The sequence below is a fragment of the Hemiscyllium ocellatum genome, chromosome 11, assembly GCF_020745735.1.
Source record: "Hemiscyllium ocellatum isolate sHemOce1 chromosome 11, sHemOce1.pat.X.cur, whole genome shotgun sequence".
Classification (NCBI taxonomy): Eukaryota; Metazoa; Chordata; class Chondrichthyes; order Orectolobiformes; family Hemiscylliidae; genus Hemiscyllium; species Hemiscyllium ocellatum.
Window position 1 is genome coordinate 91310241 of NC_083411.1, and position 17936 is coordinate 91328176.

The following is a 17936-nucleotide window of genomic DNA, read 5'->3' on the forward strand; positions in this document are numbered from 1 at the left end:
CCTTGCTGCTGGCTGCTGATTACCCACAGCCTCACCTTTGACCCTTCCTCCATCTTCTAAGGTGTTCTTTAGCTGGTGACTATCATTTGGCTGTTTCACCACTGCCTGACCAAAAAGACTTGGGTGTGTATAGTGCATTTTTCACGATTGCTCAATGCCTTGGTGTTTTATAGACAGTTACTACTTTTTTTTTTAAGTGTATGTTTTATTTAAGATAGGAAGTGGGTTGACTAAACTGTGCAAAGTTCTATTAAGAATGGCCAAATGATCTGTCATGATTTGGAGATGCCGGTGTTGGACTGAGGTGTACAAACCTTTTTTTTTAAAAAAAACACTGGTTATAGTCCAACAGGTTTAATTGGAAGCACTAGCTTTCGGAGCACTGCTCCTTCAGGCGATTGTGGAGGACACAATTGTAAGACACAAACTTTATAGCAAAAGTTTACAGTGTGATGTAACTGAAATTATACATTGAAAAGTACGTCTATTGTTTGTTGAGTCTTTCATCTGTTAGAATACCATAATAGGTTTTGTGATTTACATATGAAAGTGAAACTTTCTTTAAAAGTTACAGTCTCAGGTTAACTCTAACAATTAGTGTCAGCCAGATAATATGTTGAAGGTGTTAGCCCTGTGTTCCCTGTCTGTGCCATTATGTTTAGACTGATTCTAATCTAAGTGAGTTAAGAGTCTCACATGGATTCATGCAGTTTTTGAGCAAAATGCAATGTAGCTTTGCAAGTACAAATTCATCCCACAAACATGTGCGTATCTGACTGGGGTGCAGGGGTTAAGAGTGAGTGTGTCTTAAGTCAGAGAGGGTCCATGTGTGGGAGTGTGTGTGTGTGTGTGTGTGTGTGTAAAGTGATCTCCGTCTGAGAGGATGCGTGTGGAAGTGTGTGCATGTGGTGCAATGATGGTCACCTGTAGTGTGACATGAACCCAAGGTCCCAGTTGAGGTAGTGAACTAAGCTATCAGCCTCTGCTTGGCCACTTTTTGCTGCTGCCTGTCCTGAAGTTAGCCTTAGAGGATGGTCACCTGAAGGTCCAAGGTCGAATGTCCTGGACCGCTGAAGTGTTCCCCAACTGGGAGGGAACATTCTTCTCTGTTTGTGTGGTGTCCATTCGTCTGTTGCCGTAGCCTTTGCTCGGATTCCCCGATGTATCATGCCTCCGGGCATCCTTGCCTACAATGTATAAGATAGACAACATTGACTGAGTCACATGAGTACCTGCCATGTACAAGGTGGGAGGTGTCCCCATGTGTAAACCAAGTCCACGCTCTGATATGTCTTGCAGCACCTACTGTGACAGGGTTGCCCTATGATTTGTTTGAGGCTTGGCGATTGTTTTAAAGGCCTTGGTGAGGTGCTCATCCTCATTGATGTGTTACAGGTCATGAAGAACATGACGTCGTCTTTCCATTCCTGGGAAGTACTGGACAATGGAGGGTAACCTGTCCGTTGCAGCACATGTTTGTCTCCTGAGGAGGCCATTACAGTTCCTTGCTGTGGCACATCTGAACTGGCGGTTGATGAGTTGAGCATCATACCCTGCTCTTATGAGGGCATCCCTGAGTACTTTCTGGTGCCCATCACATTCCTCCACATCTGAACAGGTCCATGGGGATGGCTGTGTTAATATGTTTTGGATGGAAGCTGGAGAAGTGTAGCATTTTGTGAGGTTGTATGTAGGTTTGTGGTAGTGTGGTGCTGAGGTGTCCATCTTTGGAGATGCATGTGTCCAAGGTTGAGTCAGATAGTCAAGGGTAGTCCATGGCGAGTTTGATTGGTAGGATGAAACTTGTTGATATCACCTGTGTAGTTTTATCAATGACTGCTTGTCATGGGTCTAGAGGAAGAAAATGTCATCAATCTACCTGGTGTACAATGTTGGTTGGAGATCCTGCATAGAGAAGAAGTTTTATTCAACCCCGTGCATAAGAATGCTGGCATATTGGGGTGCAAATTTGGTCCCTGTGGCTGTTCCATGTGTCTGGATGAAGAACTGGTTGTCAAAGGTGAAGATGTTGTGATCGAGGATAAAGTGGATGAGTTGTAGGATGTTGGTGGTGGTGGTGGTGGTGTCGTCATTGTGGGGGATGCTGGTGTGGAGTGCTGAAACGCCCATTGTGATGAGGAATGTTCCTGGTCCGTGGCTGCTGAGTTTCTTAAGAAATCCGTAGTGTTGCGACAGAAGCTGGGGATCCCCTGAACAATCTGTTTCAAGATCCCCTCAACATAGCTGAAAAGATTCTCTCACAGGGTCCCATTGTCCGATACGATGGGATGTCCTGGTGTATTGGCTTTGGGTATCTTTTGGAAGGCAGTAGAAGTTGCCTACACGTGAAGTATGTGGGATGAGGGTGCATAGAGAACTCTGATCAGGACTTTGGATCCAGTCCTTCAATGTGTTTTAACTCACGGGTGTGTTCTTTGGTTGGATCAGCTAGTAGTTGCCTGTAGTGTTCCTGGTTGTTCAGTTGTTGGTACATTTTCCTTGCAGTAATCCTTGCGTGCGTGTGCACACACACAAACCCATATGCGCACATACGTTTGTGGGGTGAATTTGTACTTGCAAAGTTACATTGTACTTTGCTCGAAAACTGCATGAATCCATGAAAGACTCTGTTAACTCACTACTTAGATTAGAATCAGTCTAAACATTATTGCACAGACAGGGAACATGGGGCTAACACCTTCAACTTATCTGACTGACACCAATAGTTACAGTTAACCTGGGAATGTAACTTTTAAAAAATTTTTTTTCTGATTTACATATGAAAGAAGTGAAACTATCATGGTATTCAAACAGATGAAAGGCTCAACAAACAATCGGTATTTTCCAATGTATAATTTTAGTTACATCACACTAAACTTTTATCATAAAATTGTCTTACAATTGTGTCCTTCACAACCACCTAATGAAGGAGCGGTGCTCCGAAAACTAGTGCTTCTCATTAAATCTGGTCTATAACCTGGGTATTGTGATTTTTAACAGATGATCTGTGTTTATGATGCTGATTTAATCATGTGGCACTTCTGTTGCTCTCTTGAAAGAATGGAATGGAGTCATGTCATGTAGTTGGAAGTGTAAGAGATGCATGTTTACAAAATGGCTAACTTTAGAAGCCAAGAGATTATGGGGTGAGGGAAAGCTAAGGTACAGAGCACTATGTTCAGTTTTAGTGCCACTGCTTGTATGACCTCCATTATAGTTGCTGCAATGATTGTGGACAGCTTCTCTTCCGTGCATTAATATAACTGTGCCCATCTCCAACAGGCTGGGTGCTCTCTTTAGCCATGTGCTGCCTTGCCCTGGAAAAGATGGTACAAATCTGATTTGTTGATTTCAAATTCCACCATTTCCGACAGTGGGATTTAAACGGACCTCCCCTGAATGTTTAGACACATGCGCTAGCAATAATACCACTAGGCCATCACTTCGTCTGCTACAAATCTGATTGTATTTGATTTATTTTTGAACAGCTGCAAAAACGTGCAGGCATGAGATGTGGTATTGAGTGTATCAGTCCTGATCAATTAAGATTGTTAATGGATAAGTGAGTTTGTGGTGTATTTGCCCAGTGTTTGAGACTGATGCTGCAATTAATTGGTTATGCTGTTTGAAAATATCTTCACTAGCCTTACCCACTCCAGTGAGGTCATGTGAACGTCAATGTAGAAAGTTCAATGTCAAAACCCCTGGTATTGATTCTGAGGTCTTTGTAAAGTTAATCAGGAGGATGTTTGAACACTGGTGGAAAGGAGACCACTTTCCTCCTGTTCACTTCCACAAATTAAGATGCTACTTACCTTTTTTTTTTAAAGTCAAAATATCTAGCTTTTAATTTGTTGTTACTTCATGATTTTACAGCTCCTACCTTAGCTTGCAGCTGTTCAATATTATGTTCTGTGCTGATGTACGCAACAATCTTAACTTCTAAGGGGCAGCATCAAATTTGTGGACTGTTTTTATGAAACCTCGGTTAAAGGATCATCTTGCATCTCATGTTTCTGGATGTGTAATTTAATGGCGAAACTGTTCTATTAATTTATTTATTGGGAATGTTCTGCACTTACAGTTGTCATAGGCAATGGAGTGTGTGAAGTATGTTGAGCTTCCAATGAATGTTATCATCACTACCAAATCTAAGAGATTCTGAGGCTTGGAATGCATTGTGTCAAATTTATCATATATGATTGGTAGTATCCCAGGCTGTTGAGTATTATATTCAATTTTTTTTCCAGAGCTAGTGTCTCAAGACCAAAAAATGAACCACTTCAGTTGCTGCAAAATATGAGTGACTTTGGAGCGGAGGAGAATGTGACATTTATCACAGAAAGTATGAGTGTAACTACAGCCGATGAGGAGAAACTGCTGCTGCTGAACAGAAACACTGAACTGAGACGCCTGAACAAAGAGGTAATTGGTCCTTTCCCACTTTTTTTTTCTCTATTTAAGCAACTTGCTTATGTAAATTCTGATGTTCATAAGTCTGTTGAGCAACACCCTGCTGGAGTTCCCCTTCTGCTCAAGAAAAACACACTACTTTTATAATTAGTGTAGTTTCTTATTGACAAAGCAAGTCTGTCAAGCATGTAGTTATTAAAATGTCCTGAGGAATATTTGTGTTTTTCCACATGCTGTTGTAAGTTTTTGCCTCTGGGACATTGGTGTGTTCAGCATCACATCAAGGAAACACCTAAGCAACTGTGAGCATTTTAATTACAAACGTCACTGTGAAAGAGATTGGCTTGATGATCAACAAAAGCAATTAGATTATGGCATGGTTTCCTCCCATTCAAATCTTTAATTCAAATGATAATTTGGTTCCTTTTTCAGCTTTTTTTTTAAAAAAAAAGTTGATCCAATTGAACAAGTGGAAATGCTAGGATGGGTGCTGAAAAATTGAAAAACTTTTTTAAGATGTTCCTAAGCCTGTAGCAGTCCGTTTAAGTACTTTAAAGTACAATTTCAGTTGTAGTATAGAAGTACAAAAGTGAATTTGCATGTCAATTCTCCCAAACCAACAATAATAAATTTTATTAGATCACTTAAATTGTTTGCAAGGAAAATGAGAGGACTCCGCTTTTAATATTTTACATTTGGTAAAAGTTGATCACTTGGAATTCCGACTCTTCACCTCCAGGTACAGAGGAATCATAACCAAAACTTATTAAATGCTTTTTATTCTTTGGGCATGGCTCAAAGTAAAGAAAAAATGCAAGGCTGTCATTATAAGCCAAAGCAGTACTCTAAGGTTGTGAATTACTACAGAAGCTTGTTAATGAAGGAACACAAGTCATTATATTGATTCCACTTGAATGGGTGATTTTTTTTTTTAATCCTTGTAGCAATATGACTACATCTTACCAGAAAAAGAATAGAAAACCCAGAAGGATTACAATGCTGTGAGTGCATTTCTGTGTAATAATGACTTGGATAACAGAATAGAAAAGAGCAATTTTGTAGTTAGGCCAGAGTGCCTTACCAAGATATAAAGTATCATTTAACACTGATGTCAGTTTGACAGTGCATGTTTTATACATATGGTTCAGAGTGAAGTACAGTTTTTTTTTCTTTGCATGCTTTATCTTTCAATTAAAAAGCAAGTACTGAGAGTCGATGGTGCGAACAGAAAAAAGGGTGAGATTTGTCTCTCTTAAGATAGATACGGGTTAGGTGAAGGAATTGTGAAAATGTTATTCATAATCTTCTGTAGATTTGGGAATTCTATAGAGTGGAAATGTTGTATGTGTCTCCACTATATTTAGAAAGATGAGGAGTCAGATTTCTGGGCTTGTCTGTTCAATGTCATTTGTTTTGAAGTTCCTAGAATCTATTATCGGGGTTAGAGGGCATTAATATTCCTTTTGTTGATTTTTAGATTAGATTCTCTACAGTATGGAAATGAACCCTTCTGCCCCAACATGTCCACACCAACCCTCCGAAGAGTAACCCACCCAGACCGGTTCCCCTACTTTATATTTACCCCTGACTAATACACCTTATCACTCTGGGCAATTTTAGCATGGTCAATTCACCTGACCTGCACATCTTTTGGATTGTGGGAGGAAAGCCACGCAGACACTGGGAGAATCTGTGCAAACTCCACACACAGTCACTCGAGGTGAGAATTGAACCCTGGTGCTGTGAGGCAGCAGTGTTAACCACTGAGCCACTGTGCTGCCCTAAGAAATTGAGCTTTAGTGAGTCGCTGTGATCTTCTGATCTGGAGTTAGACGCACTACCATTGTGCCACAAGCCCACATAGGCAAGTAATGTTTGACTAACCTAATCAAATTTGAGATCAGTAGAACAGTAACCTAAAAAAAATAATATAGGTGGTTATATAGACTTCTAGAAAGCATTCATTTAAGGTTTAACTATTAGAATTGGTAATACACAGAACTGGAGGTAGTGATTTTTAACTTGAGTTAATTGGTTTGCCTGTAGGGAATAGAATGGCAAGAAAAGGTTGGTAGTGTAGAAGATGAGAAATTGTCTGAGTTTTATTCAGATGGGTCAAACATTCAACGAATCATTCATTAGTGTGGAAGAATAAATGATGATACTAAATTGAGATACACTGTAAACACAAGCTGTGCAGGAAAAGGAAGCAAATGTGCAAATTGTGGCATATTATGTTAAGTGAACTGGGATGTTCATCACACTGGCTTCCATAAATGGTTCTACCTCACTGATCTGGCGATCTGTCATCCCACAACTGAGAACCGTTTCAGTTCCAGTTTGTGTATTGTTTAGGTCACCGAGGTCATAGTTGTCACATGGTGTTTTTTTTTTGGTCTGGAATAATTCTGATCATGTCGTTCCCATCAGCAAAAAGACTTGTTCTGTTGCTCACAACTGGGTGTATGAAAATGTAATAAGATTGGATGTTCAAGAAAACAAATAATTAGTTATTGGATTATTTCAAGTCCTGAACGAGGTTAGTGCAACATTTGCTCCATCTTAGAGGTTGAGATAAAAAGAAAGCAAACTGACTCTATTTTCTTAGCAATCCCTTGCTAATGAACATGAATATCCACCTAGGAAAGTCCATGACACTGCTCACGGGTTCTGTGGCTCCTTGGGTGGCTGCTGAGCCTGATCCTAGAGCTATATTTCCAAACCTGCCAAATGCATGGGCTTCCCATAGAGCAATTGTCACTTTGCAGTGAAATTGCTGGCTTTGTAAAAAGTGGTTCCTTTTTCATACTACTATTTTTTTTTTGTTCTATCCCCACCTGTTATTTACTCCTTACCCACCCACCCTATCTTCTGCATATAAACTGACATTTTCCTAGCTACCATGGATTCTGAAGAAGGGTCAGCAGACCCAAAAATGTTAACTTTGATTTCTCTTCAGCTGCTGCCAGACCATTTGAGATCTTCCAGCAACTTCTGTTTTTCCTTCTGATTTAGAGCATCCACAGTTCATTTGGCTTTTATAAAGTAGTCTGCTGGTTCCAATACTTCAGTGTAGTAGGTGTAATGCACAATTGGTGAGGAAATTGATTGATTGGAATACATCGTAATGAAACTGAGAGTATGACTAAAAGTTGAAAACCGGCTAGTAAAAACTATCTGCTTCCTTCCTTCTTTCAGCTGATGAAACTCAACCAAGACTGGGACCAGATCTATCGTGCAACTACAACAGGGCTTCAGCAAAGAGTGGCAGCTCTCCAAATGGAGATTTCCGACACTAATCAGCATGCCAATGCACTTTCCAAGAAACTGGACAATGAGCAGGTAAATACAGCACCACCAAACAGAATGATGAGCAATGACTTTTAATATTTACTAGTCAATATCAAACACAAATGGTTTTCTAACATACAGCATTTTGGGTGAATCAATGTTTGTTTAGTACAGAGCTAGTGTTACTGGATCCCTGGTTAACCTGATACTTGGCTGCACTGATACATAGTCTACAAAGCAGACAGGCTGACTCCTCCCAGCATGAGAACTCTGATTACTGTATTCACTGTGTCTAAGCGGCAGATTGTTCAAGAACTAGAACTCCTCCTGTCGCAATCTCAGCCATTAGATCAGCAAGTATGCTGGCAGGGGAAACTATTTTGATATGTAAGTAAGTATTGGCAATAGGTTGTGATGGATGATAATCAATGGAAAAATTACAATATTTATGAATGGGAAGAACGTAGAGAGCAATTACTGACCATCCCAATTTGTGAATAGTTAAAATGTGGGGGGTGGCGGGGGGGGGGAAGAAATTTTAAGTGTTCTTAGAAGAAAGTTACCACAAATAGAAAAGAGAGCTTTAAATGGATAAGAATAAAGGATGATCTGAATAAATTATAATGAAGCAGAAAGGGAAGGAACAGCAGTTTATAGTAATATTGGGAATAAGATGGTAAAAGCTGAGAAGTAGTTTGAACTTGTGAATTAGGAAAATCTGCTCTCCCCCCCCCCCCCCCCCCCCCCCACACACACACGCACACAAAACTGTGCCCTTGTTGGTTTGTTTTTTTTTTAGTTTTAAGAAGTCTATAAGTACAATAAACACTGATACAGAATCTGCATTAAGGGTACGTCTAGTATCATTTCACTGCATTCTATGATGAATTCTTTATCTCAGTTACATTGTTGAAGGTCACTGTACTGATTCTCGAGGGAATATAAACTGTAGTTGTAACATTATGGCCACAATATTGCAGTGATAAACCCAACTCCATACTTAAATCGGGACACTCATTTGAGATAAAAAGGTAATCCCCTTCGTCCTACTAGACCATAGAATTGCTCTACAATTAGTCAACTGAATGTCACTATGCCTTGGGTAAGGGAGAGGTTGAAAAGGAGAGTCCTCCATGGTAACTTCAGCTGGTGCAGGAATTAAACCTACACTGTTGGCATCACTCTGCATCACAAACTGACCACCCTGCTAACTGAGTTAACAGTCAGTTTACTTTGAAAGTGCTTACCTGTAAACAATACTTTTTTTTTCTTAGAGCATTTCACATCCTCAAAGCATTATCAATTCAAGATTTCAGTTTTGCAAAACAAGTTAAGCTGCTGACCAACTTACTTAGGCCTGTACTTTTTTTTAAAAATGTTACAAACTTGGTTTCACTGCTTTTTCATGTACTCTTAAATTACTTTCCATTCCAGTCTGTCCCAACCAATGTGTGCATTAAAAAATTTAGTAAATTGTATTTAAAAGTATTCAGATCAAATAGTTAGAGAATATTTGTTTTAATTCAAATACCTAACCACTTAAATCTTTGATTTTTGTCTAAAAATTATTAAACATTTCTTCAATTCAAAAGTAATAGGAAATTCTTACTGCTAAGAAATTCATAATAATCTTCGGGCTTGTTTGGGCACAGATTTTTTTTTTGTATGAGTGTTATTCTTGCTTCATTTTGGTTGATTTAACACTAAAAGATGGTGTGAAGGGGCCTGGGTTGATTCCACCCTCCGGTGGCTGTCTGTGCAAAGTTTGCACTTTCTCCCCATGTCTGCATGGGTTTCCACCAGGTGTCCCCGTTTTCTTCCACAGTCCAAAGATGTGCTGATTTAGTGGATTGGTTGTGATAGTATTCAGGGATGTGTGGACAGGATGGATTAGGAAATGCAGGGTTTTAGAGTAGCGTTGTGGGTTTGGGTGGTTTGCTCTTCGGAGGGTCAGTGTGGACTGAATGGCCTGCTTCCTGCAGGGATTCGATTGACTTCATTTAAGAAAACTGACACATCTCTGCATAGGATCAAAACCACTTTCTCTTGACACATTGTCACTGGATTGTCTTGCTAATTTGGATAGAGTTTGTAACTCAAACCTTTTTTTTGTCAGTGGCATCACTGAAGTACAGCTATACACTTTGCCTCAACCTTAACGTGATTTCTTTATTCAAATACACTGACTGTATCCAAACTCTCTGCTTAAGAGATCTGAGCTAATTTTCCTGTTGCCTGTGCCCCAGGGACAGGTTGTGTTCCAAAGCAGAGTAAAAAGAGGGCAGAACCAGAAGGGTGCTTCCCCACCCTTTTTGATGCTTCAGGTTTTTTTGGACTTTCCCTAGGAGATGATGCTGTCAGAATGGTGGTATTGATGTGTGGGGGAACATTCCAATCACTTCTGTCTCAATTTCTGCGTAAAACATACTGTCTCCTATTTGAAAGGCAGCTCCACTGACACTAAACTACAGCAGACTTTTAGCTTTTCACCTTGACGGTTTGAATGCAGCGCTCTGCTAGGGGCACTGTGTGGGGCATTATTGTTTATGTGAATATATCACCAAATGAATAAAAGCAAACTCCTGATATTACAAGTATGGTTGAATGAAAGAATGCTGATTTGGGGGTTTTACTGAACTTGTGGGGAGAAGATATATATTTTTTTAGAAGCCAGTCTTTCATTACAACAACAGGTAGGAAAATGTTTGGAAAAATTTCAAAGAACTGGTGAATAGGTACATAAATGAGGTTAATGCTGTTGATGTAGTCTACGTGGACTCCACTAAGGTTTGACAAGGTGTTGTATGGGAGACTGGTCAAGAAGCTAAGTGCACATTCGCTTCAAAATTAGCTTCAAGGCAACAAGCAGAGCATGATGGTCAGTGTTTTTGTAGCTGGCAGCTTTAGTTCAGTGGCATATTAAAGGATTTGGTGCTGGGTCCCTTGCAGTTTGTTGTATACATTAATGATCTAGACATGTTTATGTAGGAGAGCAATTACTGACAATCCCAATTTGTGAATAGTTAAAAATGGAGGGGGGGGGAAGAAATCAGTAACCATGCAAATGACATGAAAACTGGGAAGGGGTTGGTGGTAAATAATGAGGAGGAAAGCCTTGGGATGATGAAGGCAGGTTTGGTCAGGTGGGCAGAACAGTGGCACATGGAGTTTAAAGTATGAAGTGTTGCATTTTGGGAGGACTAATAATGGAAGGGGAGCCATATATTGAATGGTATTCCCCTTAGAAATAGAGGATCAGTGTGAATGTCTAGCGATCCTTAAAACAGCAAGACAGATAAGGTGGTTAAAAAGTGTCTTTTATTGATGCATTGAATGCAAGAGCAGGGATGTTATGATAGTACTGTGTAAGAATTCAGTTAAGCTAGACCAGAGTATTGTGTGCAGTTCTGGTCACTCAATGTTAGGAAGGCTATGATTGCACTCGATGGTGTAAAGGGTATTCACCAGGGTGTTGCTAGCTGGAGTATTTGGCAAAGAAGTGAGATTGGATAGGCAGAGGATAATTTTTTCAAAAGTGAAAAAGGGGTGGGGGTTCTGATTTCAAGTGTACAAAATTTTTAAGGGACATTGAGAGTAGATGAGAACCTCTTTTTTTTTCCTTTCGTAGACCAGTCAATGTCAAAGGGACAAAGATTTATCATCTGTCTGAGGGGCAGGTTTCTTTGTCCTCCATCTACACCTTCTATACCTCTCATAGCTTTAGAGGATTCAAGGAGGAATTTTCTTTTGACTCAGAGGGTGGTGGGTATCTGAAACCCTACCTAAACGAATGGTAAATGTTTGAAACTACTGTACTCGAGAAATACTCAGATAAACACTTGAAGACAGAAAGCTATGGGCAAAGTGATAGAAAATAGAACGAAGTGGCTGGACATTTCTTGGTTTGACAGACCTCTTATTGAATAATATCTTTAGCAATATTAATTTTCATCAGCTTTAGTTCATTAACTCTATATTCTCATTTGTCCTTGTTCCACAATACAGAGGATGTCGAGCCTGCTCCACCATTCTTTAAGATCATGGCTGATCTATTCATTGCCTCCGCTCCTCCTATCTGCATTATCCCCATACCCCTTAATTCTCCAACTATGCAAAAAAAAACATCCAACTGTGGCTTCAATATATTTAATGAAGCTCCCTCTACTGTTTCCTTGGGCAGCGAATTCCATAGATTCACTACTCTGGCAAAAGCAGTTCTTCCTCACCTTTCCTAAATCTACTCCCCCTAATCTTGAGGTCATGTCCCCTAGTCCCAGACTCTCCCACCAGTGGAAACAACTTGTCCACCTCTATCTTTTAAGATTCCCTTTCCATTTTCTTAAATCCTGGCACGTACGGTCCCAGGTGGTTCAACCTTTCCTCCTGGGATAACCCCTTCATGTCCAGAATCATGCTGGTGAACCTCCTGTATATCACCTCCAAGACCAATGGTTCTGGTCTTCTTTCTGGAGAAAAGATATATCACAATCCTCCAGGTTCAGCCTCACCAGCACCTTGTACAATTACAGCAGAACCTCTCCGCTCTCGAATGAAAGCCAATATTCTATCTGCCTTCCTGATTAAAAGTTAATTTGCAGGTGTAACAGATAATGATTCATGTCGATCTGCACTCCCTGTACAGTCAATCAATCATTCTCATACAATCATGCAAACCTCACTGCCTCAATTCATAATACTGAGCACAATAAATCCCCTCACTCAGTTACAGACTCCTCCAATCCACATTTCAGTAATCACATCCAGATTGTCCATAATCCACTGATTCTCATCTAGATGCCTTTTTCTTTACGCTGATTAACATTACCTTTCACATTGCAATAATAAGAGCCAACAAAATCTTTACAAATAGTTCATTTTACATTCTGTTAATGAAGGTCCTTCATCCTTGAATACTTGTTCATTCACAAGTATAATCCAATAATTGTAATGTGGCAGTACCATATGACTAACAGTATAATTCTTTCATTGCTTTTAAAATGTCCCAAAACTTTAGAAATCATTGGAAAAGTTATTATAATGTGAAGGCTTGCAACAAATGGCTGAAACATTTTTAGAAATGTATCCCTTATTGCTGTGAACCTTGAATCAGCACTTCCTTAGTCACACAAAAACCAAAGGTACAGCAGCATTCAACTGGTCAAAGCAAAAACTGTGCTGTGAAGCATAGTAGGAAGACATTAGCCCAATTTGGGAAGTTGAAAATCCCCTGTTCCTTTCTGTCAAAAACAGACAAATGAAAATGCTGAGGTCTGATCTGTATGTCTACTTCCTAATTTACTTCAGCCTAGCTGCAATTAAATCCAAATTTGACCATTTGATCAGCAATAGCAAAGTCAGTTAATCTAAATTAAACTCCTCCGTTTCAGTCATTGCTAAAAATTTGTATCATGACTATGAGCAGTCTTCCAGAAAATTGATTTGATTTTTAGTTTTAATTATTAGATTCTGAAAGTTTCCATTTTGAGATCTGTGATTTGGGTCTCTTGTGCCAATATATTTTCTCTTGCCAATCACTTGCTAAAGTTAGTACTAATGCAGGATAACAGATTTTAATTTAATTAATGCAAAGCTTCACTTGATCTTGCTGCCAATGTTAGGAACTGATATCAATGTCAGTAATTATTTCATTAAGTATATTATGTATTTTTTTTCATTTTTGAAATTAGCACAAAAGGGAGTATTATGAGCAGTCCTTAATCCAAGAGATGAAGAAAAATCAACAACTCCAGGAATATGTGAGACAGTTGGAAAGTAAATTACACAATATGAGACAGACAGTCCAACCACCCTTGGTAAGTCTCTAACCCATAACCAGTTGAATAGAATTTGACGCATGCGCTGGGTGAAATTTGTTCCCTGTTGGTGAACAACCAGTTAATGTAGCTTCAAGTCAAGGACATAGATTGTTCCCTCCAGTATTGCAGTTCAGGGCATTGTTTCCAGCAACATTTTAAACATTGCCTTGAACACAATATTTGTCACAATGTTGCATCCTGTGAATTTCTGCATTGTGTAACAAAATTTACTTTCCCACCATTCCATTTTTAAAAACACCCAGGGCAATGAAAATTACTTTCTTTAACTAGTTATTCTCAATGACTTGTGTTCTCTTGCCAAACATTTAATGCAGAGTGAATATTTTACTTCTACTAATAGGCATTGTAAAGTTACATTTCACCGATGTTTAAATTTGTAATCCGAGCCATCTTAGTTGAAGTACCATTGCTCGGCCTTGCCTGTAAAACAAAAATCATGAATCAACTCCATCAATAAGTTTGCCTGTATTTACTGTAATGCTTGCATCTCTGCAAACTGTTCCCTTTTTGTTGCCTTTTGTGGTGATCGATTCTTGGTTTAGTTTTGTACTTCTACTGATGCAAGTATACCTCTGTACTCCTGTTAGTCCAATATATTCTGATCAAGTTAATTTTAAAGTTTGAATTTGATTGCAGTGTTCCAATTTCCTGTTAGTAGAACTAGAATCTAAACCTTATTTAATCCTATTTTGAATGTTTGTTTCAAATGCCCATCTCTGCAGTGCAGTTTCTTTTTTAAAAATCACCTTTTTAAATTGTTTCACTTAATGCCTCAATTTAGTTAAAGTTCCATATTTGTAGTTTGCAACAAAGATGAGCTTAACAATATCATCTCTTGTTAAAAAGTAATGTATAAATTGTAGTATGGGGGACTTCCTCATACCATCAATTCCATCTAGCTAAGCCATCTTCAGCGAGCAATTTCAAATGATGTTTCCTGTCCTATGGTATGCAGCTCAGTTACATTCCTGGCTGGAATTACAATAGGCAGCAAGCTCACTTGCAGGTATGTATTGGAACGTTGTGAAATAGATGGCATTGATTTTAGTACCTCCAAGGTGATGCATCCTGCTGTGGTGCCCAGAGCGAGGACCTCTGGCTACAAGACCTTGCAAACACCCTGGATTTGTGTTTAGATCCCTTGTTCAGAAGGTCAATAAATAGTTAGTAGTCAACAGGCTAGGTGCTAGTGTGGACTGGGATGGAGTACTGTCATTCTGAACTTTTTTTGATTCCTTTTTATTTTTCTAATTGTTTTCCTTCAGAATCAGTACTTGGATATATTTGTACCCAAGATGGTGCCAAAAATGGGGACTTGTAGACTTTTCACTGTACTTGTGTCAAAGTTATCTCTAAGGTGCAGCTGTTTAGAACAGGGAGGGAAGTCCTGGATGCTACAAAATGCATCACTCAGCAGTTAAGTTTTTTTCCCATGTAGTTTTCAATTACACTAAGTAGGTCATATTTCTGATTAGTCATTCCTTTTGAATTATGATATGAAACTGGAGTTTTACTAATATCTGATGCTGAAAAAGGAAGCCTTGTTGAAAGAACAAGTAGCAAATGAAGGAAATGAGATGGGAACAGATTACACAGACATTGGGAAGAGTAGGGAGGAGAAGCTGGTAAAGGGGAGGACCACAAGTGATGGAAAGTGCCACCTAGCACATTATCATTTGAAGGAGGCTAACATATGACATTTCCAGGCCTGTCTCTGTCGCTGTCTCTGTCGCTGTCTCTCCCTACAGCAGACCCCAGATACCAGTTGTTCAGGCCACCATGGCATTGGATTCTTTATTTGGAGTACTCTATTGGCTGTGAACATGGGTGGCACCCTGCAGATGTAGGTCATAGATGCCTCTTTTAGTTGTCAGAGAGCCATTCATTGGTTCCCTGGGTGATGACATTGGCACAAGGGATTAGTCACCTCAATTCCTCCATATAAAAGCTTTCTACTCCCTATGATGTACAGTTGAACTGAGACCACAGGAAATGTAACTTAGTGCTCGGTGCTCACTTCCTGGACAACTATCATGTTTCCTTCTCCAACCTGAGAGTAAGAGTATCTGCTGGAGGATGTATTTATAATTTGACTTCTGCAGCTCATCCAGAAACCAACATGAAGCGCTGAGTAGTTATAACTAAAACCATCTTGTAATACACATTCATAGACCTTTACTATTTTGAAGACAAATCCATTTCTTTTAAGAGCTGATGCTGAGTACAAACCAACCAGGGTATCTCACTGTGAAAGTATGTATGCTGAAGAAACTCAACAGGTCTGACAGCATCTGTGGGGAGAGAAACAGTTAATGTTATGAGTCCATTAATGACTGACTTGTTTTGAGTTGAGGGTGGAAAAGTGATGGATTCCATACAGCAGACCACATTGTCGTTGAACATTTGTTCAATGGAACGTGGCCCAGAACTAAAGATTAGTAGTAGTTGGAGAGAAGGGTTGTGAATCCAGAGTATGTGCCCACAGCAGAATAGAGATCAGTAATGCTGAGAGGAAAGCTAGACACTTCAGCGTGGGTAATGAAAATGTGGGACAGAATTCATGATCTGAAGTTGTTGAGCTCAGAGTCTAGGAGGTTGTAAAGTCCCTAAGTGGGAATTGAGGTGCTGGGCCTCTACCTTGCGTTGGCTGACAATGGAACAATGCTGCAGAACTGTGGCAGAAATGTAAACTGGCAAGCAACTGGAATGTCAGGGTGATGTTTATAAACTGAGCGAAGCTATTCAACAAGCAGTTAGTCTGCATTTGGTTTCAATGTAGAGGAGACCATATTACAAGCAGAAAAGTACTTGAACAAAGTTCAAGTAAATCTCTACCTCACCTACTTGAACTGTTTAGTACATTGGAAACTGAGGGAGGAGGTGGTGTTTTGTCCTGGAGGTAAGTGTTTTTTTAAAAAGCAAAGGAGGTGCTGCTTGGTATGTGATGGTGTCATACTGAAGCTGGTAGCAATGGAGCAGGGTAATGGAAGTTGGTAGGCTTGGAATGAATATTGGCAGATAGCCTATCCCCAGAAATGGAAACATGAGACAAGTCAGAAAGGAAATGTCAAAAGATGAACAAGTGAAGTTGAGATTTTTTTTTCAGAAAGCAGAGGTACTGCAGAGGAGAATGTTGCCAAGGTGTTCGAGGAACTGGGGCCTAGATGGATCAAACTTTCTTCTTCCCTCCAAAATGGGCCGTGGCCCTGTGGGAAATGCACCCATCCCAGACTCTTCACTCTGTTACTCTTTTGACATCAAGTCATTCTTTGTGTGTTTGTAAATTTATCATTTCACCAGAGAGAATTAAGATGTTATGCATCTGAGGTAATTCCAATATCATTTGTCTGCAGGCACAATATTGCCAGCCGTAGAAACTTAAGTGTTATCTGTTTTCAGATAATGTCCAAGAACTATGTGTCTACTTTATGTTCTTTTTATCATATGTCTGCATGTATTCATTTATAAACCATGCAAACTAAGTTCCTTTTGAAAATTGTCTTTTTAATATTACATGGCAACGCAGTAGAATAGTAACATTGGATCTGAATTTGCTGCAGTCAGGATATGTGAAAACTATGGTGTCTGTATTATCTGAAAATACTTTGTATCATTGTTCAGGAAGATGAACCATGGAGACCAATTCCACACAATGAGAAATCAAATTACATCTATCCCCAGTCACAGTCAGAACATAAAGACATAATACCCTCTTCCCCAAAACGTGTTCAAATCTCGGAGAAACCAAGGGGCCACAGTCAGTACAGACTGACTAAGACTGAAGCAGCCCGACATGCAACCAAAAATGGAGTCTCTGAAAAAGAGTGCAAAGAGCTTCAGGACCAAATGCTTGCTCTCGTGTGTCAGGTAAGCAGTAATCTCTCCTTTTTTTGAATCTTTTGTTTTAAATTTAAATTTGTGATGAATGTTACTTGATTGCAGTCAACTAAGACCTGTGGAGAGAAAATCAGAGTTTAAAAAGTGGAATTTCTTTTTGAGGTTGGCATCAAAAGTGGGCCGAAGCCCCAATGAAGTTGATTTAAAAATGTGGAGCTGGAAAAAGCACAGCAGGTCTAGCAGCTTCTAAGGAGCAGGAGAGTCAATGTTTTGGGGCTTCGGCCCACTTTTGATGCCAACCTCAAGTCTTCCAAAAAAACAATTCCACCTTTTTTAGGGTGTAGGTTTGCTCGCTGAGCTGTAGGTTTGATATCCAGACGTTTCATTACCTGGCTAGGTAACATCATCAGTGGCGACCTCCAAGTGAAGTGCACCTGTTGCCTCCTGCTTTCTATTTATATGTTTGTCCTGGATGGGGTTTCTGGGATTTGTGGTGATGTAATTTCCTGTTCGTTTTCTGAGGGGTTGATAAATGGTATTTAGATCTATGCGGTCAGA

At 39.6% G+C, this 17936-nt stretch overlaps 1 protein-coding gene across 3 annotated transcripts in view; it reads left to right on the plus strand.

The window, feature by feature from the left end:
• si:ch211-153b23.7 (TNFAIP3-interacting protein 3) overlaps positions 1–17936 on the plus strand; it is a 48483-nt gene that overhangs the window by 16478 nt on the left and 14069 nt on the right. For all 3 annotated transcript variants that reach the window (XM_060832245.1, XM_060832246.1, XM_060832244.1), the window contains exons 3-6: positions 4251–4425; positions 7612–7755; positions 13392–13517; positions 17163–17408. In XM_060832245.1, coding sequence (XP_060688228.1) covers positions 4251–4425; positions 7612–7755; positions 13392–13517; positions 17163–17408 — 691 coding nt within the window. The remainder of the gene's footprint in view (positions 1–4250; positions 4426–7611; positions 7756–13391; positions 13518–17162; positions 17409–17936) is intronic.